The sequence below is a fragment of the Ovis aries genome, chromosome 4, assembly GCF_016772045.2.
Source record: "Ovis aries strain OAR_USU_Benz2616 breed Rambouillet chromosome 4, ARS-UI_Ramb_v3.0, whole genome shotgun sequence".
Lineage (NCBI taxonomy): Eukaryota > Metazoa > Chordata > Mammalia > Artiodactyla > Bovidae > Ovis > Ovis aries.
Window position 1 is genome coordinate 17095410 of NC_056057.1, and position 24667 is coordinate 17120076.

A 24667-nucleotide genomic window follows, 5' to 3' on the forward strand; every position below is an offset into this window, starting at 1 on the left:
ATTTGCTAAATAATCAGTATGCAGTACTATACAAAATTATATGGGATAATGCTGTTTACATTAAAAATATATTCTGGCAAATCCCAAGTTATGTCCATGCGAGGTTTGGGAACTCGACTTTATGAGAGTTTATATCATCCTCCTTCCTTCCTCATGTGCAGAGCACTTGTTTTGATTTCATGTGCCTGGTGAGCACTTGAGCATCATGGAATCAGAGCCATCTTGTAGGAGGCCGTCTTCCAAACTGCAACACTGGGCAAGCTGCATTAATTTATGGATACAGGGCAGTCTGCTGTATTGCTGTACAGGTTTATTGCAATGATACTTTCCAGTATCATTTGCGTTGTTTCAGTGTTTTTGTCTGTATCCAAAGGTTAGACTATATGAACTTAAGGTGCCATATGCTTTGTGAGATAGCTTGCCACATGAGTATGAAAGGGTATAATTGGATAGCAATGTTATAAAATTATATGATCAGTGATGGTAACCCTTGGAGCGATTATGTCCAAGGTTTGGTTTCTTTCCCATAAATGGATGTTAATCTTAGCATGAAGGTATGTATAAGAATTTTTCCCACTGAAATTAGTGATAACCATATACATAATACAGGATAATTTATGAAAGGTTTTTCAAGAATCAATGATCCCTGTCAGACTGTGGAAAGCATATAAGCACTGCAAGCATCTATCAAGGGGTTAAAAGTGAGTCAATCTCTATTTGCAAAATTTGAGTCGTTTTAAATTTTTTTTGTTTTTTTCTTGTTTTAAAATTTTTCTAGAATTAATATGTATTATTTTTTACAAGGAGTACAGTTATAAATAAGATTAAAGGGTACAATTCAAGATTATAAACACTTATCTTGAAAAGCTGGGGTAGAAAACTCTTGGAAATTTTCCCATTCAACCATGAAAGCTGGGGTCCAAATGTCATTAGAAAGAACCAAAATGCCCACAAGGGGGACCACTGAGAAGTGGACACAGCTGGTCTTTTTTTCCTACCCCAACTTTCTTGGGTCTTCCTAGGAACAGGTGATGGTCTGCTCCTGGTCCACTTCGAGGGAAAAGCAGCAAGGAGAAACTAACAAGAGACGGTTAATTTGTTGGACAGGCTGGGTGAGTAAAATTTTTGTAGCCCGAATATTTTTGGCGATTGCCCACAAGCCTTATTTAGGGATAACATTTCGGTATAAAGTTTGCCTAATACTAGTGAGTGACACTGGGGAAAGAGGGCTTCTTAGTTACTGGGGAAGGAGGAGGAGGGGAGGAAGGTCACTGCCTCAGATACCAAGTGTGTCTCTGCAGTGGCTCCTGTTTATTCCATGCGGACCCTGACATGAGTCATAGTAGTGTTAAGAAAGAAAGTCACTGATTTACTACAATTTTCTCTGGCCCAGAGCTTCTCAAACTTGAATGTACATGGAAAATAATTGGGGAACCCATTAAAATGTAGATATGGATTCAGCAGTTCCGGGGTGGGGGTGGATTTTGCATTTCTAGTAAGCTCTCCTCCAATGAGGCTGCTGCTGCTGCTGCCCCATCGTCTGAGCAAAACTATAGAGAGCATCTTGAACAGCACCCCTCTCAAGTCTACTGCCCCCAGAGAGCAGTGAGCGAACCCTTCCGCCCTGTCTCGTTAGGCTCCTGCTGAAAGGGGACCAGACAGATTGCTACAAACAATGCAGGGGGTCAAACTATAAGCCAAGGACAGCACTCACAGGCTTGGTGTATGACTACGGACCAGAAGAGGTATGAAAACATTTTTAAAAATTAATAGGGAAGGAAAAAGATTATACATGCTATCTTAGAGCTGAATACAAACAGACTAACAACTGTGAACAGAGGCGGCCCTCAATTTCAGACAAGAGCCTTCTAAAGACCAGGGGCAGGTTCCCTTCATGAGTGAGTGGGTCCCAGATTCTCAGGAGACTCCCCCTCCCTCGATCGCCACCAGCAGAGCCCCAGTGAAGGCCACACACCTTTGCTGGGAAGAAAAGCAGAGGGCCTTTCCTGTCGCTTGCATCATTTTTCCCGCTCTGGTTTTATCTTGGAAGCCTTGGGACCGGAGAAATTTTCCCAGTTCGTTTTCTTCTTGAGACAAGACTGATGGAGAAAAGACCAAAAGGGGCCGTGAACAATGAACATTTTTATTACAGAGAAAAGGAAAGAGGCAAATCACAAGGTCCTCTCTCTTCTAGAGACAAAGACGAGAGGAAATTAAATCCAAGAGGCAGGCTGTGAGGTAGGCCTCCCCACCCCACCCCCCACCCCCCACTGCTGCATGTAACTTTCATGTTGCTCTTCCATTGACAAAATGAGAGATCAAATTCACTTCAGCACATCTGTCAGTTCGTTTGCTGCCCTGTAACCAGAACCAGAAGATGACCTCTGTACTGAAAAGCGAGCTGATAATGCACTGCTCTGGGCTGAAACTAAAAAGTTGGGTTGTGGAGTATGACTGTGGGAATCTTCTGTGGCGGCCTATAGTGTAGGGCCAGTTTCCTCCTTTTATTCCCTCTTGCTGACTTTTTGATCTGTGCCTTCTGAATAACATTCCACTTGATTGTGCAGCAACTCAAATATCTTATCCGTGGCACAAGTACTTGGTGAGAGGAGGCGGGTGGAGACAGAGGGTATGTAGGTAATCAGGCTGATGACTTGGCAGATTTTTAAAATGCAGAGCTGGACTCAAATCTGAATTATGCCTAACTTGGACCTTACAGTTTTAAAAAATAAAATTGAGGTATAACTGATATACCGCATTGTATTAGTTTCAGGTATACAACAAAAATGATGCAATATTTGTGTATTTGGCCTTACTTTTAAAGACAACCTCAGAGGGCGCTACTGGTAAGAAAGGGACTCTGCTACAAGCTCTCTACTGACTGATTTGGCAGTAAATATTTAAAAGTCAGAATTGTGGGTGTTCCCTGGCAGTCCAATGCGCTGCCAATGCAGGGGGCGTGGGTTCGATCCCTGGTCAGGGAACTGAGATTCCATATACCACAAGGTATGGCCAAAAAACTGAAAAACAAAATTAAGTACAGTTTTTTTTTTTTTTTTAAGAATCTCTAAAAAACATTTTTTTAAAGTCAAAATTGTATATCTCTTTTGACATTGTACTTCTGATAGGAGTACATCCTGAGGAAGTAGTAAAATGGGCACAAAGATAGATAGATAGATAGAATCATAGCACAGTTATTTATAATAGCAAAACTCTCTCTCTCTGCCATGGGGACTAACTTCATCAGTGTGGTGCACCCACTCCATGGATGTATGCGCTATTTTGCAGCCACTGGCCTGAATACACTTTCACTGACAGCTGAGCCACAGGCAAGCAGTGACGCTGGGCTTCCTTGCATGCGTTTTTTCTCTAAGCACAGCTTTTGACAGGGATGCACTTTGAACGTTACTCGCATTTCACCTCGCTGTATTGATGCATTTACCAATCACTTGTCTCTAAAAACGTTTTCTAAATGCTGCCAGGATTCTTGCCCGTTTTCATGTACAATCCAGACTTCTTTCGGGATGCACCCCATCCCTGACACAACATCTCCAGCAATAACTAGAAAACATTAGCCAGGAACCAGTAACCCAAAGGTGAATGTTAACGCTGCTGCTGCTGCTGCTGCTGCTGCTGCTGCTGCTAAGTCGCTTCAGTCGTGTCCGACTCTGTGCAACCCCACAGACAGCAGCCCACCAGGCTCCCCTGTCCCTGGGATTCTCCAGGCAAGAACACCGAAGTGGGTTGCCATTTCCTTCTCCAATGCAGGAAAGTGACTGTTTCCTTATTAAACTGTGACTGCAGTTTACGTTCAACATTCTATGGAGAAGAGGTTTTTTGAATCCATTTTCCCTCATGGTGAAGGGCTACTCTCCTTCCCCTTCTGTTTTTTCAAAATCAAGTGCATTGGTCAAAGCCTTGCTCAAAAGCTACCTCCTTTGTGAAGGGGGTGACCCCTCCTTCTCTGTGACAGCAGCGCCCTCTCGGCACCGGGTACTGGAGTGTCTGTGGGTGGGCACGTGTCTACTTTTCCCATGAGAATCCCAGCTTTCTCGATAGGGATCTCATCCAAACTATGGATTCCCAAGGCTGAGCAGAAAAGTCATATTCAGGGCATTAACTAAATGCTTGTGAAACTGAATTAACTACAATTTTTGCCTTGTTATCCCTGTATACTTTACTTCACTTTAAATGCTTATCTGATACTTATATGTCATGGTTCTAGGTAAAAAAAAAAAAATTCCTCTAAGTGTTGTTTTTTACTACCTTCCGTTCTTCTTCCTTGCCACTTACTAACATGGGACTCACTCAACTGCACAATTCGGACAATTTCATATCTTTGCTTACAACAGTGTGAGGCTGCTGTCATCTTTACCTTGAAGCCTCAAGTCACATACAAATGAACACATGAGGTTGAGGCCAGGAAGAAAACCTGTTCATGGCCCTAAATAACTACGTGTGTGAGTAGTGCTAGTCGCTTAGTAGTGTCCAATTCTCTGCGACCTCATGGACTGTAGCCTGCCCGGCTAATCTGCCCATGGGATTCTCCAGGCAAGAATACTGGAGTGGGGTGCCATTCCCTTCTCCAGGGGATCTTCCCAACCCAGGGACTATGAGGCTGATAAAATGTACTCTTTGCTAGACAAACCTAAGTAGGTTGGAGCATTTGAGAATTCAGGTTTCGCTATTTTACACACTTGAGGATTAAACTTGGGGTGCTAGACAGGCTTCATTTTGAGAGCTGAACTCTGATCAATGGGACAGGGCTGCTCAGAGGGTGGTGGGAAGATTGAGGGGCCTCAGGCTCCCGGCTGGATGACTTAGTGATGACTGTGTCATTTTCTAAGAAGGGATGTTCATTCTTTAATTTCAATTTTAAAATCCAAATACTGAAATAAATTTACAAAGTTTAAAATTCAGCTGCAACACAGGTTATCAGATCACTCTTAATGTTCCTATGTTTAAGGTTTCACTTAACGAGGACTTAATTCAGAGACAAATAAAAACCTATTCATATTTAATTGCTGATTAGATTTTCAGATGTGCCCTGAAAAGGGAACCAAAGAACTATAAAACCAATTAGCTTGGCAGCATTAATTCACTTAGCACAAATTTATAGATGATCTCATTGTACGAGGCACTGTTCTTGCCATTGGAAATGAAGAGATGGACGAGACACATGAGGACCCTGCTGATGCAGCTTAGGTTCAAGGAACAGGAGACAGAATTAAAAAATACAAAACTCAAACTCAACACACAAAAAGTAAAACTCCAGGTAAGACGGGAGTGGGGGTGGGGGGCGTAAGAGAGAGTGACAGGTAACAGTTTTGGGCTGGGTGGTCATGCAAGGTGTCTCTGAGCAGGAGAACAATAAGCTGAGCTTTGGGATAAGGGGCCACTTGAGACAATGAGGGCAGGGGCATCCCAGATGGAGGAAGTGGTAGTGCAAAAGTCCTCAGGTCATGTGGCGTGTAAGAGCAAAAGTGGCTGGAGAGGTGAGCAGGGTCAGATCCAGTAGGAATTTGTAACCCGTGGTATGGAAGTGTACATCTTACATTAAGTGATACTGGAGGCTTCTCAGCAGAAGAACAATATGATCCAATGTACTTTAAAAAAAAAAACCAAAACTTTATTTTGAAATAATTTTAGGCTGATAGGAAAACTGTAAATAGGATACAGAGTTCCCGTGCACCCTTCTTCCCCTAACGTTAGCATCGTACACAACCATGGCTGTTGTTGTGGTTGTTTAGTCGCTAAGTCATGTCCGACTCTTTGTGACCCCATAGACTGGGCATGCCAGGCTCCTCTGTCCATGGGATTTCCCTGGCAAGAATACTAGAGTGGGTTGCCGTTTCTTTCTCCAGGGGATCTTCCCGACCCAGGATCAAAACCATATCTCCTGGTTTGGTAGGTGGATTCTTTACCACTGAGCCACCAGGGAAATCCATGTAACTGTTGTACACTGATCAAAACTAGGAAAACACCACTGATACAGTATTACTATTTAAACTACAATCTTAGTGAATTTTCCTAGTTTTCCCATTAATGCCCCTTTTCTGTTCCAGGCTCCCACACTGCATTGAGTTGTCAAGTCTGCTTGGTCTCCTTCAACCTGCGCCAGTTTCTCTGTCTTTCTCGACTTTTATGACCTTGGTGCCCTTTAAGAGTACTGGTCAGGTGTTTTGTGGTCTGTCCTCTATTTGGGTTTGTTTGCTTTCTCACGATTAGACTGGGGTTATAGGTTTAGGGGAAGGAAACAGCAGAGGTGGAGTCTCCTTCTCAGTGTAAGATATCAGGGCTACAGGAGATCAACACACGTCATTACTGGTGATGTTAACTAACCCCTATCATTTCGTTCATGTCATGTCATTGGATTTCCCCACTGTAAAATTAAGATTCTTTTTCCTTTCGTAACTGTTAAAAATCTTGGGAGTAAATTCAGAAGACTGTACGAAGATGCAGTCTCTTTTCAAACTTTCACTCACTAACTGTAACATCTTTCCGGGAATCATGCGTGTCACAATTCTTTCTGTGGGTGTGACGGAAAAAACCATTAGGTGATTCGGTGGTTCCCTCCTTCTTCCTAGATTAATCGCAACTATTTTGTAAGGAAGAAGTATTTCTTCTCCTCCATTTCTTTGCTTCTTTCTGTACACACACTTGATGGACATTATCTCACTTCATGGGTTATAAGCTAACACTATTCATCATTTATGTTGTTGCTCAGATTACTCCAGCTTTGACCCCTGGGAGCTCCAGGAGATGGCTGAGCGCTCTCTGACTGCAACGTGGATGATGAGCTGGAAGAGGCAAAAGCAGGGGCAGGGAGACCGGTTAGGCAGCTGATGCAGCCAATCAAGGAAGACAGTGATGACGGTGGCCTGAACGACGGCAGTAGCATGAAGAGGCAGAGGAAGGAGAACCGGGAAGCAAGTGAGCTGGCAAAACTGACCAGCACCTGTGACTGGCTGGGTGTGGGACAGAGAAATGTCGGAGGCAGTGTGCCACGTGTCTGGCCTGTCTCATACCTGAAGACTATGGCGTGATAGCGCTGGAGACATCTTAGCTCAAATATCTGGTAAATGGTAACACAGATAATTTTCCAAATTTTGCCTCTAAATCCTACGATTTTGTACTTCCACAAAAGAGTCTTCATAAAAGATTACTAATAAAGGAAAATGGCCAACTGTTAATTTGTCATTACTGGAAAGGGGTTTTAGGAGTCAGAAGCAAACTTCTCATCGTTTAGTCTCAGAAATACAGAAATTGTACTCTTAAATGATCTCCACATGGATATTTAAAAACAAAGTAACATACAACTTGATATTTAGCATTTCAGACACAGCTCTGTTGGTAATGATTTTAAGATGGGATGACCACAGGAAAATCTTATTCCCTAAAAAAACCAGTATCTATCTGACATTAAAAAATGTTCAGGAAGAAGTGCTGTCAACAAAATATAGTCAATGGATTAACTGTATGAGCCTTCTCTCTTCATTTGGTCATTTTAAAAGGAACAAAACTGGACATGAGAGAGCCTAGGCAATCAAATGGTAACAGCTCCAAAATTTTAAATCCCATGATATAAAACTGAGAAAACTTTTTTATAACTAGGAAAAGAAGTGGCACATACTTATCCATGGTAGACTCAATGCAAAACTCCTCTGTTATTGTACTTGCACTGAGAGATAAACAGCCTATGTACAGAATTTCTGATAAAATTTTTAAAGACCCCAACCTACCAATTAAAGAGCAAAGACAGACACCCTGAAACATTCGTTTTCTTGTCTTGCCTCCTAAACATATAAAATTATACATTAAGGCAAAATATCCAATATCTTACTGTCTATTTGGTCAATATTCATACTTAAGGCATACTTACAACATATTCTCTTTTGATAGAGTACAATTGCTTTAGACAAGTCCAGACAGGTTCTCTGAATTGAGTGAAACAGCTATAATAAAAATACAAACAAAATGCTAAATAAAACAGGCAGCAGTGAAATAAAAAACAATTACACTGAATATAACCATAATGTCTGATTTGCCCACTAAAAACAAGATCATATGCCTAAGTGTGCTTGGTGTTATGTGATGTACTAAACAGAAAATGTGACCAAAGCTTTTAAACATGCTCCTGTTTTTCTATATTTATTAGAATTCATCATGTCTGCAATCTAAAATGAGATCTGCAGGAAGATGATTTCCTCCAGACTACTCAAATAATAGCTGAAAAACAGGAATTCTAAGTGCAGGGCCCATTAGAGGACTTGGTAAACCAGAGACCCAATATTCATTCATAATCTAATTTATTTCTTTTTACCACTTGCTGTCTTTTTTTCCAAATGGAGGATCTGTCAATTAAGCATCATATTTAAAACACGGCGCTAGCTTATTCTATGATCCTAATGCATACTTAAACAACTCTATAAAAACAAACAAAAATCAATCAGCTGAATGTTCTATCTGCTTTGAAGACATCTGGTAAAATGGAGTTTAGCTAGCAGCCCCTATCACTCCTTTTCCCAATTATTTCATAAAATACATGTAGAAGAAACCTAATATGTCATGCTACGGCCATAACAGAGAAAATTAAGGGGAAAGCAGGTGGGCTATGGGGGGGAATAATTTAACTAGATTTTAATTTCTGGTCTTTGCTTCAGAAATGGAGACAGTTCAAGAGAAGATAAAACAGTTGTAAATCAACTATACTCCAATTTTTCTTTTTTAAAGGAGAGCAGATAGTTCAGAGACATCACACTTTCTCCACCCTCTGTCCACTGACTCAGAGACCAGTGCTGGTATCAATTAAAACACCTGGCAGACAAAGCTGTGCCTCTGAAGAGCCACCAGGGAAAGGAGTGCAAGGCTCCTCTCCCTCTCCCCTGGCTTACTGGCCATGGTGAGGTAGCCGTTACAACTGGTGTTACAAAGCACTTCATTGTTTGAGTCAAAACAGAAGGCTGGCTTCATGATAAACATGACCAAATGTTCTAATAAAAATGGACATATGCATATATACTGAAAAGATTAAAAACCACTCTTACGAATGCTTAATATGATAAATCTTGGTCACGTAGAGTATGCGTGCGGGCATGCTAAGTTGCTTCTGGCTCTGACTGCGTGCTTCAGTGTCTGACTCTGGGTTCTCATGGACTGCAGCCGCCAGGCTCCTCAGTCCGTGGATTTCCCAGGGAAGTGTACTAGAGTGGGTTGCCATGCCCTCCCCCGGGGGATCTTCCCGACCCAGGGATGGAATCTGTGCCTCTTTCGTCAACCTGCACTGGCAGGTGTGTTCTTTACCACTAGTGCCACCTACTACTACTACTGCTACTAAGTCACTTCAGTCGCTACTTCAGTCTTCAGTCACAGAGTCACTACTAAGTCCGACTCTGTGCGACCCCAGAGATGGCAGCCCACCAAGCTCCCCCATCCCTGGGATTCTCAAGGCAAGAACGCTGGAGTGGGTTGCCATTTCCTTCTCCAATGTATGAAAGTGAAAAGCGAAAGTGAAGTTGCTCAGTTGTATCCGACCCTCAGCGACCCCATGGACTGCAGCCTTCCAGGCTCTTCCGTCCATGGGATTTTCCAGGCAAGAGTACTTGGGAAGCCTGAAATGCTGCTGCAAGAGCCTAGATATAAACATAAAATTACTGCATTTTGTTTCACATACTAGAAATTAACGTACTAAATTTGAATAATGCTTGTATTACTACTAGGTTGTTAAGAGGAAAAAATAAATCTATAAGATAAGAGAAGCATATACAACTTATCATTTCAATTCTATTTAGAATACTAAAATCAGAATAGAGGCCTTGGGACATCCCTGGTGGCCCAGTGGTTAAGACTCCATGCTTCCAGTTCAGGGGATGCAGGTTCAATTTCTGCTTAGAGAACTAAGATCCCACATGCCACGGGACATGACAACCCCCTTCCAAAAGTATATTATCTCTTAAAAAAGAAAAAAGAATAGAGGCCTCCTGGTTCTTCTTTTCTCCGCTGCAGGAATCTCTATTAGAGCATCTCTGTCAAGCCCAGCTTCGGTTAGAACAATCCCACTGACAGGAGAGAGGGTTGGGAACTCATGTTACTTGTATTTCCGTGCATACTTATTCACTGATACTTACTGAATGTGTGCTGTGTGTCTGGCTGAGCACACAATAGTGAATAAGGCTGACATGGAATCTGACCCCTGATGGAGAGAGGGCAGGCAAACGAACACTTGAGATAATTCCATGAGAGGTGAGTTCTGGAAATAATGGCGCTGGGTCTAGCTCTTTCTTCAGGTACACAGGATGAATGAACCTTATCCTCTTCCACGTGACAGCCCATCCCAGAGAATCGGTGACTAAAATCTCCCCTTCAGCCTCTCTTTCCCAGGAGAAGCATGGTTTGCACCATCCTGGCCCTACCCTTCTCAGAACGCTTTTTGAAACCTTGAACATTTGACCTTCCTCTCATTAAGTGTTCAGCTCATGAATTGTAGCTTATGTTTTGATATCACTCTCAATTCTTATCAGACCACATAACACATTATTTCTCTCTGTGCCCTCTCATTCACAGAAGTGATAAGTATGCTTTTAAATTTTTTTAAATTAATTTTTTTGGGAGTATAGTTGGTTTACAATGTTGTGTTAGCTTCTGATGTACAGCAAATGCTTTTTAAATTTTGATCTAAAGTATCAGGAGAATGTCCAGCAAGGCAGCAAATTAGTGGCCCTTTCACCAGTTATTTGGGAGCCAATCAGCTACTAATTCAGCTTACTATGTTATTATAGTCTAACTAAATATTAGTTAATTCATTCCTGAATTTTCCAGGATTCAACACAACCTTATTAGACTCATGTTCTAGGACTTTTTTGCTGTCATCCTTTTTTTTCCTTTAAATGTAACCATTTGTCTGACCCTAGCTATCTATAACAGCACTGGCTCTTTGAGTTAATGTTTTTCAACATTTATTGTGAATCTACCACATTTCATGCATTCCAATAAAGTGCTTAAAAAACGAATTAACTGAGGTATACTGGCGGTTACAGAAGAATTGTGGGTTTAAAAAAATATGCTGGAATTCAGTTGATCTGATCCTAGACTTTTTCCTCATGAATGAATTTGTTTGCAATATGTTTTCAAATACAAAGCACACCTATATGCTTGCTTCTGTGAATACACTCTCAGATTCTGTCCCTAGCAGGACGGCCATTCAGGGGTCAAGGGCCATGAAGCGCTCACCTCTAGCTTGGCGTCCAGGTCTGCGTCGGAGGCAACGACATGCTCATCTTCTTTCTTCCCCGTGGCTTTAATAAAGGCTTGCTTCGTTTCCCAATACTTCTGCTGCATCTTATTCACAACTGACTTGTCTTGGGGATATCGATTGTGTAAGTCCCAGGGATAACTGCTAAAGGCATAGGCATTCAAAGAGATGTTTTACTCACGAATTTCAAAAAGATTTAAGACATCAGAGCACAAGCAAATGTTTCCAAACATTCACAACATTACTAAACACAGAAGTGCTTTCTTACACAGTTATTACACCAAAAGGTTAATCAAGTCTAAGTTTTACACCAAAACCTTAAAAGTTAGTGAGGAAATTAAGAAACTTTGGCAGGAAACCAAGAAACTCAAGCTTGAGGACTTCGGATATTGAAAGACTGGAGAAACGGAGAAAGGGAAGCCAAGCCAGGCAAGGGGACTGCCTCAAGCACCCAAGGGAGTCAGAGATAAAGCCAAACACCAAAGTTCTCTCCAGTCTGCACTGCAGCCAACACTGAAGTGATGGCAGAAAAGTAGAGATAAGGGCCTGCAAAAATGCATACTTGAAAGCTGTCACAGAGGTCCCTAACTCATAGAATCAGAGGACAGAGTGGCGGTTCCCTGGTGCTGGACAGGGAGGAGGAAAGGGGAAATTACTGATCGACAGGCATAAAATTTCAGCGGTGCAAGACGAGTTAAGTTCTAGAGATCGGCTGTACAACCGTGTGCCTGCAATTCATGGTGCCTGTAGTCCACAGCACTGTATTCTACACTTAAAATTGTGTTAAAACGGTAGCTCTCATGTCAAGTGTTCTTACTACAGACACAAAAAATTTTGAAAAAAAAATTTTTTTAATTGGTTATGGATATTTCATATTAAAACGTTAACTTCTTAAACATAAATGGTTGAAATACAGATAGGAAGCTATTCTTCAGGAAAAGCACAGCGAAGATCACATCCAAAAGCGTGTCACGAATAGACTCAGAGACGGAACTAACGGTTGCTGTGCGAAGGGTGAGGGAGAGGAATAGTTGGGGACTTGGGGATGGACATGTACACATGACTGTTTTTATTAGAATAGATAACCAACAAGGACCTACCGTATAGCACAGGAAACTCTGCTCAGTTATACGGATGGGACGGGAGTTTGGGGGAGAATGAATACATGTATATGTATGGCTGACTTTTGCTGTTCACCTGAAACTATCACGACATTGTTAATCGGCTTGTTAATATCCCAATACAAAATAAAAAGTTTTTTTTTAAAGGGGTGTCAAGAAGAAATTAGAAAAAGCTCAACTGAAAATGAAGTGGAATTCTGTAAAAGTGCCCAGGGTACCCAAACACTGACAGAAAGCTTGCCGTGGGGCTCCATCCTTCCTGGTTTTGTCCCCACCTCCTGTGTGTCTAGGGTTCCCATCCAGAAGCTCACATGGGACCCCCAGGTGTCTCCCTCTGCAGACACATAACTTCTTCCATCCCATCCGATTAGCACTCAAATGTGCCAGACTTGGGTTCTAAAGCAGAAATTGCTTTATACTATAACACCGAAATATGTATCTCAAACCTTGATGATTTATACTATCTTGCCGGATAACATTTACAAGTTTTGATTCACACACTTGTTCTTAAAAAAATCAGAGTTTCAGATGACTTCCTTAGCAATGGTTATCTTTGGAAAGAGGCAAAGGATTATGGTTTATATCTTTCTGCATTATTTCAAAGTTGGGAATATGTCTAGATATCAAACGTATAGGCACGATGACCACACTTAATAATTGAACACATTGTACTGAACACTGCAAACAGGCTAGGAGGGGAGCATTACTCTACATGCGCACTCATCACACACAAAAAGTGGTAACTATAAAGGAGATGATATGTTAAATAGCTTAACTGCAGTAATGATTTCACTATGTATATCATAATATCATGTTGCACATCTTAAATATACATAATTATTTAAAATTAAATGCAAATTAAAAGGTTTTATTATGAGCTTAAATCAGAGAAAGGAAATGAAAATATGTCTAACTTTTGCATAAAAGATAATCCTTCTACATACTATGTGCGTTAAAAAGATGGGAAGAGGACTTTCCTGGTGGTCCCGTGATTAGGAACCTGCCTGCCAGTGCATGGGTTCGATTCCTGGTCCAGGAAGATTCCACATGCTACGGAGCAACTAAGTCTGTGTGCCATGACTACTGAGCCCATGTGCCGCAACTACTGAAGCCTGCACACTCTAGCGCGCCATCACTACACGCACTTCGGAGTCTGTGCTCTGCAACAAGAGGCCACCACAACCAGAAGACCGCGTACCGCAACAAAGAGCAGCCCCCGCTTACTGCAACTAGAGAGCGCCCATGCAAAGCAACAGACACCCAGAACAGCTGAAAGAAGAGATGGGAAGAATATGCTTCCCCAAACTGTGGCTATTTCAAGGGAAAGGAATTTTCAAGAGTGGGGAGTAGGGTGGACTTCTATTGTTTTTTTTTTTTTTGGTCAAAGGTCATAGATTTAAAAAAATTTTCATTTTGAGGAGGGGGGGAAAAAGGTCTTTGGAGATCTAGTCAACACCCTTCACTCCTGTCATTTAACAAATGAGGAATCTCAGGTTTCAAAATGTTAAGAATCTTGTCCAGAATCACAGAGGATTAAAATCCAAGCTTCAAAATCGCAGCACAGCGTGCATTTCAATGTTCTCTGCAGCCCTCACATTTCAGTAGCCAGTGGTAAAGTGGCCTCGAAAGGTAAAGGGGAGAAAGGCTCTGGGGAAGGGCCCACCTCCTGGGGCTCTCCCAGGTGGTTAAGCGGGGGCTTAACTACCTGCTTCCCTGCGCCTGCAGCCAAGATATGTCAGCCATTACGAGGGTCAAGGGATGAAGCCATCCGTTTGTCTTAATGAGGCAAGATGGAACAATTAAAAAAAAAAAAAAAACAGTTTGACAACTCTTAGAGAGTTGTCAAATGGGGATACTCAGGGAAACAAAATCCCTTAGCTGTTTATTAATTACGTTTTAAAGCTCATTACATTTTAAGACATGCAAAATTCTTTTAAAGTGTGACTTTTGATATTACTGAGGAGCTGGACCTGACTGCTTCTCTACTGAGAGAGGAGGGATTAAAAAGTATAGTCTTTATTATAATTAATTGTACCATTGAAAAATGAAAATAGGCACTGTATTCTTTCATGATTCAAATTAAAGGAGGTAAAGCGTGACAAAGATCACCTTGACCGGTGGATCAAGGTTTCAAAAGGGTTCAGAAACACTGCTTATAGCAGACCTGAATTTATAAGCAATTTAACATGATGCTTAGATGAGTTATAGGCATGTGAATGGCAGTGCTAATATTGCCGTGTGAGGACCACATCTGTTTTATTCAGCATCATCTATTTCCAGCAATGACTGGTTCCTGGATGTTCATGAAGGTTGAAGTCATGACTATTAATGACTTCTGAGTTATTAATTAATGAGTCTGAGTTATTTTTGTCATTATAGAGTTACATTATTATTTTATAGCTGCCCTATATAAAATTCCCTTAGAACTCTAATATTAAAAGTTGTAAATAAGACAGAGATTGAAAAATGTAACAACTCATTACAATGAAAAAATGATGGTAAGAAAAGCTATCACTAGATTCCCAAGAAAAAAATTTCCATGTAAATGAATTTCTCAGAGAATCTTTTTGGTTATTGCTTTTCATATTACATTTAGTAGGGATACTGAACTTGACTATACTCAGCATGGGGGCTTTGTTGGTGGCTCAGATGGTAAAGAATCTGCCTGCAATGCAGGAGACCTGGCTTGGATCCCTGGGTTGGGAAGATCCTCTGAGGAGGGCACGGCAGCCCACTCCAGTATTCTTGCCTGGAGAACCCCTATGGAGAGAGGAGACTGGTGGGCTACAGTCCATGGGGTCGCAAAGAGTCAGACACGACTGAGAGACCAAGCACGGCACAGCACATATTCAGCACTGGCTGAAGGCTAATAGCCATTGTGACTCCTGATTTTTCCATTCAGTAGATATTTATTGAGTATATATCACATGCTTTCCTTTTTCAACAGCCTCCCCCAATTCAGAAGAGACAACAAATTATTTACCATTTGTGTCCTGACATGGTTCCTCCTCCTTCTTTTTTCTACTGTTGATGATTTGGGGAGAAGGGGCAGGGAAAAAGCACGAGAGCATAAGTTACATTATAACCTGAAATAAAACAAATACATTGAACAGTTACACACTATACTACTATTACGTTAATTTGACACATAACATTTTTCAATCTAAGCCATTTTAGGAGCCAAACATTACTCCACAGTAACACTGTACCCCAGCATCTGGAGTAGTTTAGCTAAGTAACACTGCTTCGAAACATCCCAAATGAGGTTTAAGAAGTAAACAAGCAGGTTGAATGACAAGGGCAGGTTGCAGAAGACTACAGAATATATGAGACCATAACATGCAAGCAATACTCCGTACTATCGAAAATCTACAAGCATTATATAGTGAAGGTATAAAGAAATGCTTAGGAATGACAAACACTAAATTCCAGACAGCAGCTACCACTGTAGTAGGGACAGGGAATATTATTTGAGAGGCATATACATGGACTTTGTACCCACAGTGTTGTCTTTGATAAGCTAGGTCATGAGTATACTGCATCTGTAGGTCTCTGCAGATTTTAAATCTCTCATAATTAATATTTCTGAAAAGTAAACCAGCACATTGCCGAAACAAAAGCAAACAAAAAGAGAAGCCAAAACAAAACACCATAAAGGTACAAAGGAAGAAAATGTGATTATTTCAGTTTCCATCAACCCAGTACTGTATTTTCATCTCATTAGTAAATATGGGAGTCACTTGATGCTTTTGCACCTCATTCCATTTGCCCTGGGCTTTCCTGGTGGCTTAGTCGGTAAAGAATCCGCGTGCCATGCAGAAGACCCAGGTTCGATCCCTCCATCAGGAATATCCCCTGGGGACGGAAATGGTAACCCACCCCAGTATTCTTGCCTAGGAAATCCCATGGACAGAGGAGCTTGCTGTGCTACGGTCCAAAGGGCTGCAAAGACTTGGACATGACTGAGCAACTAAACCACCACCATTTGCCCCAGTCACAGGAGCTAGGCAAACCCGGGGAGAAGAGCCAGCCCACCCAGCGACATGTGCCTACCAGTTACCAGAATGGATGAACGCATTACCTAAAGGAATGGCCTCTGACCAGACACAGATGGCTTCCTGGCTGCCAGAGTGAATGCTCATCATATGAAGGCTCTGGCTGCTCCAACACCACCAACCCAACCGTTCTCCCTCTGCTTCAGAAATGATCCTGGCAACCAGGATCCCTAAAATGATTTGAGTTTCTAAGGAATTTTTCAAACATTTTAAGGGAAATGCAATCGAGGTGCTGATATTCCAGGCTTCAGGTATGGGCACAGGAGAGAGAAAGGATGACATTTTCTTGAGTGTTGGATGCCTTTGAGATGACAGCATCCCACAATCAGCATCTCTCTTGCTCCTGGAGATCATCCAGGTTTTTGGACACGTTGCTTTGGGAATGACATGATCAGTAAGGCTTGCCTTCTACTTAATAAATCATGGAGAGGTCACAAGCTTCCATTCCTCTCACCACCCACACAGCTTCACAGCAAGTACACATTTATTTTATGTAGCTCAAGGCTTCCAACAAAATTTCTCAAAATAAGGTATTATCCAAGGAAACAAATGATATTCTTTCCCTGAGTTTCTTATCACCATGAACTATTAGGATAGCTGATACTTTTTCATCAATTTTGTATTATGATAAAAGCCATGTAGCAAATCTATCCTTGGAACAATCTTAAGTAAACAGTACAGTGCCGTTAACCATCTGTGCACTGTTGTATAACAGAGCTCCAGAATGTTTTCATCTTGCACGACTGAGACTCTACCCACATTGAACAACTCCCCATTTCTGCCTCCCCCCAGACCCTGACAATTATCACTCTACTATATAGTTTGACTCTTAGGTACTTCACGTAAGTGGAATACTTAAGCATTTCTCTTTCCGTGATTGCTTCTTTCACCTGGGCTTCCCAGGTGGCGCCGGTGGTACAGAACCCAGCTGCTAATGCAAGAGATGTAAGAGTTGTGGGTTTGATCCCTGGGCCAGGGTCCCCTGAAGGAGGACATGGCAACCCACTTAGCATAACGTCCTCAAGGTTCGTCCATATCGTAGGACAGGATAGGTTTTCCTTCCTTTTTAATGCTAAATACTCCTCCATTGTGTATATATAGCACTTTTTTTTTCTAATTCATTCATCCACTGATGGAACTCTAGATTGTTTCCAAATCTTCACTACTGTGAATGATCAGTGTGCAAATATCTATTCAAGATCCCATTTTTATCTTTTTTAGATATACACCCAGAAGTGGGATTCCTGGATCACATAGCAGTGGTTCTATTTTTTTATTTTTTGAGGAATCTCTGTACTTTTTTCCATAGCAAGTGCATATTTTACAGTCCTACCAACAGGGCTTCAATTATTCTAATTTCTCTGCATCCTCACCAACATGCATTATTTTGTTTGTTGTTTTTTTCGACAGCAACCATCTTAATAGGTGTGAGGGGGTACCTCACTGTGGTTTGACTTGCATTTCCTTGACCATGTCATGCACACTGAGCATTGTTTCATGTGCTTACTGGCAATTTGCATATCTCATTTGGAGAAATGTCTATTCAAGTCCTTTACCTATTTTTTTTTTTTAATAATCGAGTAAGTCATTTTGTCATTGCGCTGTAGGAGTTATTTATATATTCTGGATATTAACCCCTTATCTAATATATGGTTTGCAAAATCTTTTTCCATTCGGTAGGTTGCCTTTTCACTGCTGTTTCCTTTGCTGCAACTTTTGAGTATTAAAATATTTAACAATTTGAGTTCTTTATAGTATAATGGGCTTCCCTGGTGGCTCAGACAGTAAAGAATCTGGCTGCAATGTAGGAGACCTGGGTTCAATCCCTGGTTGGGAAGATCCCCTGGAGAAGGGAAAAAATCAATAAGCAAACTGCCCCTCTACCTGAACTTCCAGGCTACTCCCAAATTATGCTGCCATACAGCAGTGTTCCTCAAGGTATTGTTTACGGGTCATGCTGGAATCTTCTGGGGTGGTAACATGCAGATTCCTGGGAGCCATCTCTTACCTAATAAATCAGAATTTCTGGAAATGGCTTTGGGAATCTGCATTTGTAACAGGCTTTGCAAGTGACTTTTAGGCACATTAAAGTCTGAGAACCACAGCTAAATGATACACAGGAAAAATTCTCTCTGGAAATGGATCACTCCTAAACAAATTTCTGTATTATATATGGCACTAGAACAAAGGAGAGAAGGGCATGGCAACCCACTCCAGGATTCTTGCCTGGAGTATCCCAGAGGAGCCTGGTGGGCTACCGTCAATGGAATCACAAAGTCGGACACAACTGAAACAATCTAGCACGCAGAACAAAGGAATAGTGGGTAGCAAAGTCAGGTTAGCCTGTACAGGGCAGATCTCAACGTCTCATGAGTAGCAGCTGCTGCCAGAACTTGCATCTCTTTTAATGTATGTTTCAGCCCCATTCACTGGGGAAACAACAAACATTTAATGACTTCCTGCCAAAATCCATTTCATCTGAACTATCACCTAAATTCATCCACAGTGTCAAAATCATTACTTTAAAAAATTATTATAATTCTCATCTATTCATTCACTTCACATCAACAGTTTGATTTATCAAACATGCAGTGACTATATAATGTGTCAGACACCATTTTTGGCCTCAAGGAACCTATAGTCTAGGTCAGCTCTGTGAAGCAGAGCTACATTTATTCATACTATGAGCTACATTTATTCATTTATTTTAGACTTTTTGTGACGTTATGACTGTAGCTCATCAGACTCCTCTGGCCATGGGATTTTCCAGGCACAGATACTGGAATGGGTTGCCATTTCCTTTTCCAGGGCATCTTCCTGACCCAGGGATCTAACCCATCTCCTGAACTGGCAGGTGGATTTTTTACTGCTGAGCACCAGGGAAGATCTTTATGAGCTACATAAATAATTTAAAATGATCTAACAGTCACATTAAAAAAATAAAAAGAATAAACCCATACATAAACAGTCAATTAATTCATGACAAAGGAGACAAGGATATACAAGGAGGAAAGAATAGTCTCTTCAAAAAGTTGTGTTGGGAAAAGTGGAGAGCTATATGCAAAAGAATAAAACTGGACTACTATCTCACATCATACACAAAAGCAAATTAAAAATGGGTCAAAGACTTAAATGTAAGACCTGAAACCATAAAACTAGAAAACATAGGCAGCAATCTCCTTAATGTAGGTCTTGGCAATAACTTTTTGAATCTGACACCGAAAGCAAAGAAGCAAAAGGAAAAATAAATAAGGGGGACATCATCTTACTCAAAAGCTAATGTAAGGCAACCTCCTGAATGGGAGAAAACACTTGCAAATCATATATCTGATATGCGGTAATAGCCAAAATATATAATGAACTCATACAACTCAGCAAAAACAATCAATCTGATTAGAAGATGAGGAGAAGATCTGAATAGACATTTTTCCCAAGAAGACATACAGATGGCCAACAGATACATGGAAATATGCTAAATCATCAGGGAAATACAAATCAAAACCACAGTGAGATATCACCTCAAACCTGTCAGAATGGCTATTATCAAAAAGACAAGAGACAGCAAGTGTTGGCAAGGATGTGGTGGGAATGCAAACTGGCATAGCCCCTACAGAAAACAGTGCAGCAGTTCCTCAAGAAATGAAAAGCAGGGCTGCCATACGATCCAGCAGCTCTATCTCCGGTTATTTATCTGAAATGAAAACACTAACTCAAAAAGATATCTGCGCCCCCATGTTCATTGCAGCCTTATTTATGATAGCCAAGATACAGAAACAGGCTAAATTTCCAGTGTCCACTGATGCCTGAGTGGATAAATTGTAACGTGTATACACATTCATATGCATACAAACACATACCAAAAAAAATGGGATATTCCTGCTGCTGCTTGCTGCCGTTTAAATGCTAAGTCATGTCCGACTCTTTGTGACCCCATGGACTGTAGCCCACCAGGCTCCTCTGTCCACAGAATTCTTCAGGCAAGAATACTGGAGTGGGTTACCATTTCCTTTTCTAGGGGATCTTCCTGACCCAGGGATCGAACCCACATCTGCTCAGCAGGTAGATTCTTTACTACTGAGCCACCTGGGAAGCCCTAATGGGATACTATTCAGACATGAAGAAGACTGACACCTTGCCATTTGCAACAACATAAATACACTTTAAGGGCATTACGCTAAGTGAGATACATCAGATAGAGAAAGACAAATACATTCTAATCTCTCTTATATGTGGAATCAAAAACAAACAAACAAAAAGCAAGCTCATACCATACTGGTGGTTGCCAGAGGTGGGTAGTAAGTGGTTGGAGAAATGGGTAAAGGAAGTCAAAAGGTTAAAACAAAAATGGGCATGTATAGACACCTCACCATAAAAGGTATACAAGTGGGAACAAAATCATACACAAAGACACTGATAAAAAGGGAATTATGAGAACAGAAATGCAATGCATTAGGGAAAAGTACATTAAGTACATTAGGGAAAAGCAAATAGAAACAGCTGTGAGATATCCTACATATCTTTTAGAACGGTTACATTCTAAACAAACACACAAAGTTGAAAATACCAATCCTAGCAAAGATTAACAGGAAAAGTCATTCATTAAAAAAAGAAAGTTAAAAGAAATGGTAAAAATGTTTAAATATATATTTAATCCAATATATCCTAAAATACTATTCCAACATGCAATCAATTTAAAAATTACAAATTGTATATTTGCACTCATGATTTTCTATCAAGTCTGAAATCTTGTGTGCACTTTACATTGAAACTAGTGACTTTAAATGCTCAAATGATACATGTGATCATTGGCTATAGTAGTAGACAAAGCTAGCTGAGCAGGAAAGACGGATGAATACAAACATAATTTCCAGATCCAGGAGACTCTTGACATTTGCAAGAGACATCTAAAGAAATCTTCATGTATCCCCAAATTTGTAAATTCTGCTGTAAAAATATCACTTGCCCTATAAAATGAAATAAAGTCTAGGAATAGCTAATACTTCAATTCATGATTCTGCACAGGAAGCTATTTCTCCACTTCTGCCACAAGGCACTTATGAAAGAAACCCAAAATAAATGGTGGTTAATAGCACAGAGACTTCCTCAAGTTCTACTTGTGGTCACCTTACCTTGGGAGATAGGCAACGAAGAGCAAGTATCAAGTTACTTATGGACTCTGAGTCCCATGATGAGAAAAATAAAAGCACCAATATTGTTCAGTTCAGCACCACCTGACCACATGTATGTCTGTGTCTCACTAAACTCTGTCTCCCAGAGGACAAAGCAGATGAACCAATAATAATTTAAGACCCACTCTAAGAAGTAGGGGCCCATGAGTTAATAGACCAATGAATAGTTCCTAATTCTGATGGAGCAACCCTGAGGGTGGGGGGATGAGTACGTGAAGAGCAGGTTCTGCATCTCAGACAAGTAATAAAGGGGAGAGACGTAGCCCTGCTCAGAGGTAGGGCACCCACTGAGGCGAGCAGAGACACTAAGGGTGACACCAAGACGACCACCCTAATGTTCTTAAGACTTTCCCAGGCTGCACTTTGATGGAGTTGTAATATCTCCACCCCAGGCTCGTGTGTTCAGTCGCTCAGTTGTGTCCAACTCTTTGCAACCCCAAGGACTGTAGCCCACCAGGCTCCTCTGTTCATGGGATTTCCAAAGCAAGAAGACTGGAGCGGGTTACCATTTCCTCAGGCTCTAAGGCCAGGCATTCAAAACAGGAGCTGTCCTCAAATATACCCATGTGGCTGAGAGACCACCTTGCCAAGAGGGGAAAACGGGACAAACAGGGAGGAGGGATATTTTGTTCACATTTTGTACAGGGGTTCTGTGCAATCATTAAGCTCATCCTCATCTCCGCTTTTCTTGCATGCTTGGCGTGTTGACTCTTCAATTTTATCTACCCATGTGGACAGACCACAGCTGTCCCACTTGTTTCTATTTTCTGTAGCTATTGAAACGCCATTCTGAACACACAGGTTGGCCAACACATGTGCTAAAGTTTCTTCTGAATAACTCCAAGGTTCATAGAACACTAAAGCAAGCCTGGTTTAAGCAAAGTTTGATGCACTGCTCCAAAAAGAGTCAATTTTAGCTGCCTCAAATCCTGATACTGGATTCTCCTCCTTGGAAACGTAACATGCGTTAAGTATTTTCATTCCATACAGGCTGCCTTCAACTGCACTGAACATTTATTCTGGCCCACAACCCTTTTCTAGGAGCTTATGGAGTTCGCTGATGGCACTTCTGATTATATTTGAATTATGCTAAGAGTCTAAAGTTCTTGAGCCAACCCTTACTCAGAGTAAAGATAAGATGAGCAGTTATATGTCACCAAACCAATACTCTCAACCCACAGCAACAGTAAGCTTCCTTTTGCCTCATGTTTCCTAAGTGTGTCCTGTCTCTTGGGCAGTTTTCATGTCTCAAATTAATTCCCTGTCCAACTTAAACATTAGGTTTTTCTCCTCCCTCAGTGAGCAGCTTTTCTATTAGCTTGAGTCCTAGCTGAAACTGAGTCCAGTATTCCCTTTTCCTTAATCTGTACTGAGCATATGGAAGATTCTCTTGAACTGCAGATCGGAACCACTGCCAAATTTGTCATGTGTCTAACTTATTCAAAATCTGTATTTTCTAACTAAAAACTGTCACCAGCTTAAAGTGCTTCATTCTGTTGTGCACACCAGCATTTAAACACACTTTGCAAGAGACGAGAACAGAGTCTTACAGTATACGTAGCTGCGGGGGGTATGTCTGAATCATCCCATAGAAAGATCACTCATTCCCAAACACCAGCTTCATGGCACCACACGTCACTGAATCCCAGGTGCAGATATGTTCACACTGCAACCTTCCTGAAGCTGGATGTCTCCTACAATTGATACCTTATCAACTGTTTGGTAGTCATTTTTCTTCTTCATGCAACATAAGATGGTGAAAGAGCTCATGAGCAACGAGTTCACATTATCTGATGAAATACAGAGTAATTCTTTAAAATTAAACCCCTGTAAAATTAGCCATCACTACCCGCCACAGACTTTCAGGGATACTTGTGTATAAGTGAACAGGAGAATCTGAAGTCTGGGAGTGCTGAGCGCTTCCTGTGATGGGGAGTAAGTGCCATGGCAGGGGGAGGTACCCAGGGTTAGAAGAAAAGAGAGGTCAGGGCACTGGGCTGGCTCCCTACATGGCCTCTGGGCTGGGATTCCGAGAATCAGTAGTTGCTGGCCAGGGGACGGGCAGGAGTGTGTGTGGGTATGTGTGTTCGGCTGCTCGGTTATGTCCCATTCTTTGCGGCCCCATGGACTGCAGCCCACCAGGGTCCTCTCCCTGTGGGATTTCCCAGGAAGAGTACTGACTGGCACGGGGTGCCATTTTCCCCTACTCCAGGGGATCTCTCTGACCTAGGGATCGAACCCTCATCTCTTGCATCTCCTGTACTGGCAGGAGGATTCTTTACCACTAGTGCCACCTGGCCAGCCCTGTGGGTATGTTGGGAGGGTATTATTCCAGACAGACGGAAAGCAAAGAACAAACTGCTTCTACGGTAGAACTGCATGGGTGTGTGTGTGTGTGTGTGTGTGTGTGCGCGCGCACGTGCACATCCACGCAGCCAACCATAAGCAGCTGTGCATTCCTACAACTTTTAACAACAAGAGCTGTGACCTGGGACACATGGGGACATACAGGGACCAATCTCTGAAAGCACCTTTAGTCACTTTTCAGCATTGAGATATACTTTGTAGCTCCTGGAGGGTAGATGTTTGATGCGGTTTATTTCACATGCAGTGATTACCTTCTGTGTCCTGTCTTTGCTAGAGAGTTCCTAATCAACTTTCCATAACAAATGGACACCTGTGGCACGTCTCTTGGATTTAACATCCAATTTTGCAGGATACTAATTTATATAATTTTCTCCTCATTCCATCTTTCTGTTTTTACAGAGAACAACTTCATCTAGAACTACTACCAGTTTTCAATAGCTGGTTTTATTTCTCTGACATATAACCACAGAACTAATGTAAGTTGGAGAAGGCAATGGCAACCCACTCCAGTATTCTTGCCTGGAGAATCCCAGGGATGGGGGAGCCTGGTGGGCTGCCGTCTAGGGGGTCGCACAGAGTCGGACACGACTGAAGCGACTTAGCAGCAGCAGTAATATAAGTTGTATAACTTAGAATCTAGAGGTTGTTAAGAAACAACCACATAGAGAAGGAAAAGTGTTTTAA

General features: G+C 41.5%; 1 protein-coding gene and 1 long non-coding RNA gene across 28 annotated transcripts in view; one reads left to right on the forward strand and one right to left on the reverse strand.

Moving 5' to 3' along the window:
* The window catches only part of ICA1 (islet cell autoantigen 1), a 165574-nt gene that overhangs the window by 127011 nt on the left and 13896 nt on the right, over positions 1 to 24667 (reverse strand). For 17 of the 27 annotated variants that reach the window (XM_042248410.2, XM_042248409.2, XM_060414515.1 and 14 more), the window contains 4 exons: positions 15356 to 15458; positions 11230 to 11395; positions 7883 to 7955; positions 1976 to 2099 (listed from right to left, as the gene is read on the reverse strand). In XM_042248410.2, the coding sequence (XP_042104344.1) occupies positions 1976 to 2099; positions 7883 to 7955; positions 11230 to 11395; positions 15356 to 15372 (380 nt within the window). In that variant the 5' untranslated portion in view covers positions 15373 to 15458. The remainder of the gene's footprint in view (positions 1 to 1975; positions 2100 to 7882; positions 7956 to 11229; positions 11396 to 15355; positions 15459 to 24667) is intronic. The other 10 variants (XM_060414521.1, XM_060414518.1, XM_060414511.1 and 7 more) reach the window with 1 other exon arrangement.
* LOC121819385 (uncharacterized) lies at positions 5165 to 7189 on the forward strand. Its single transcript, XR_006059594.1, has 2 exons — positions 5165 to 5275; positions 6728 to 7189. It is a non-coding gene; the product is annotated as an uncharacterized LOC121819385 (long non-coding RNA).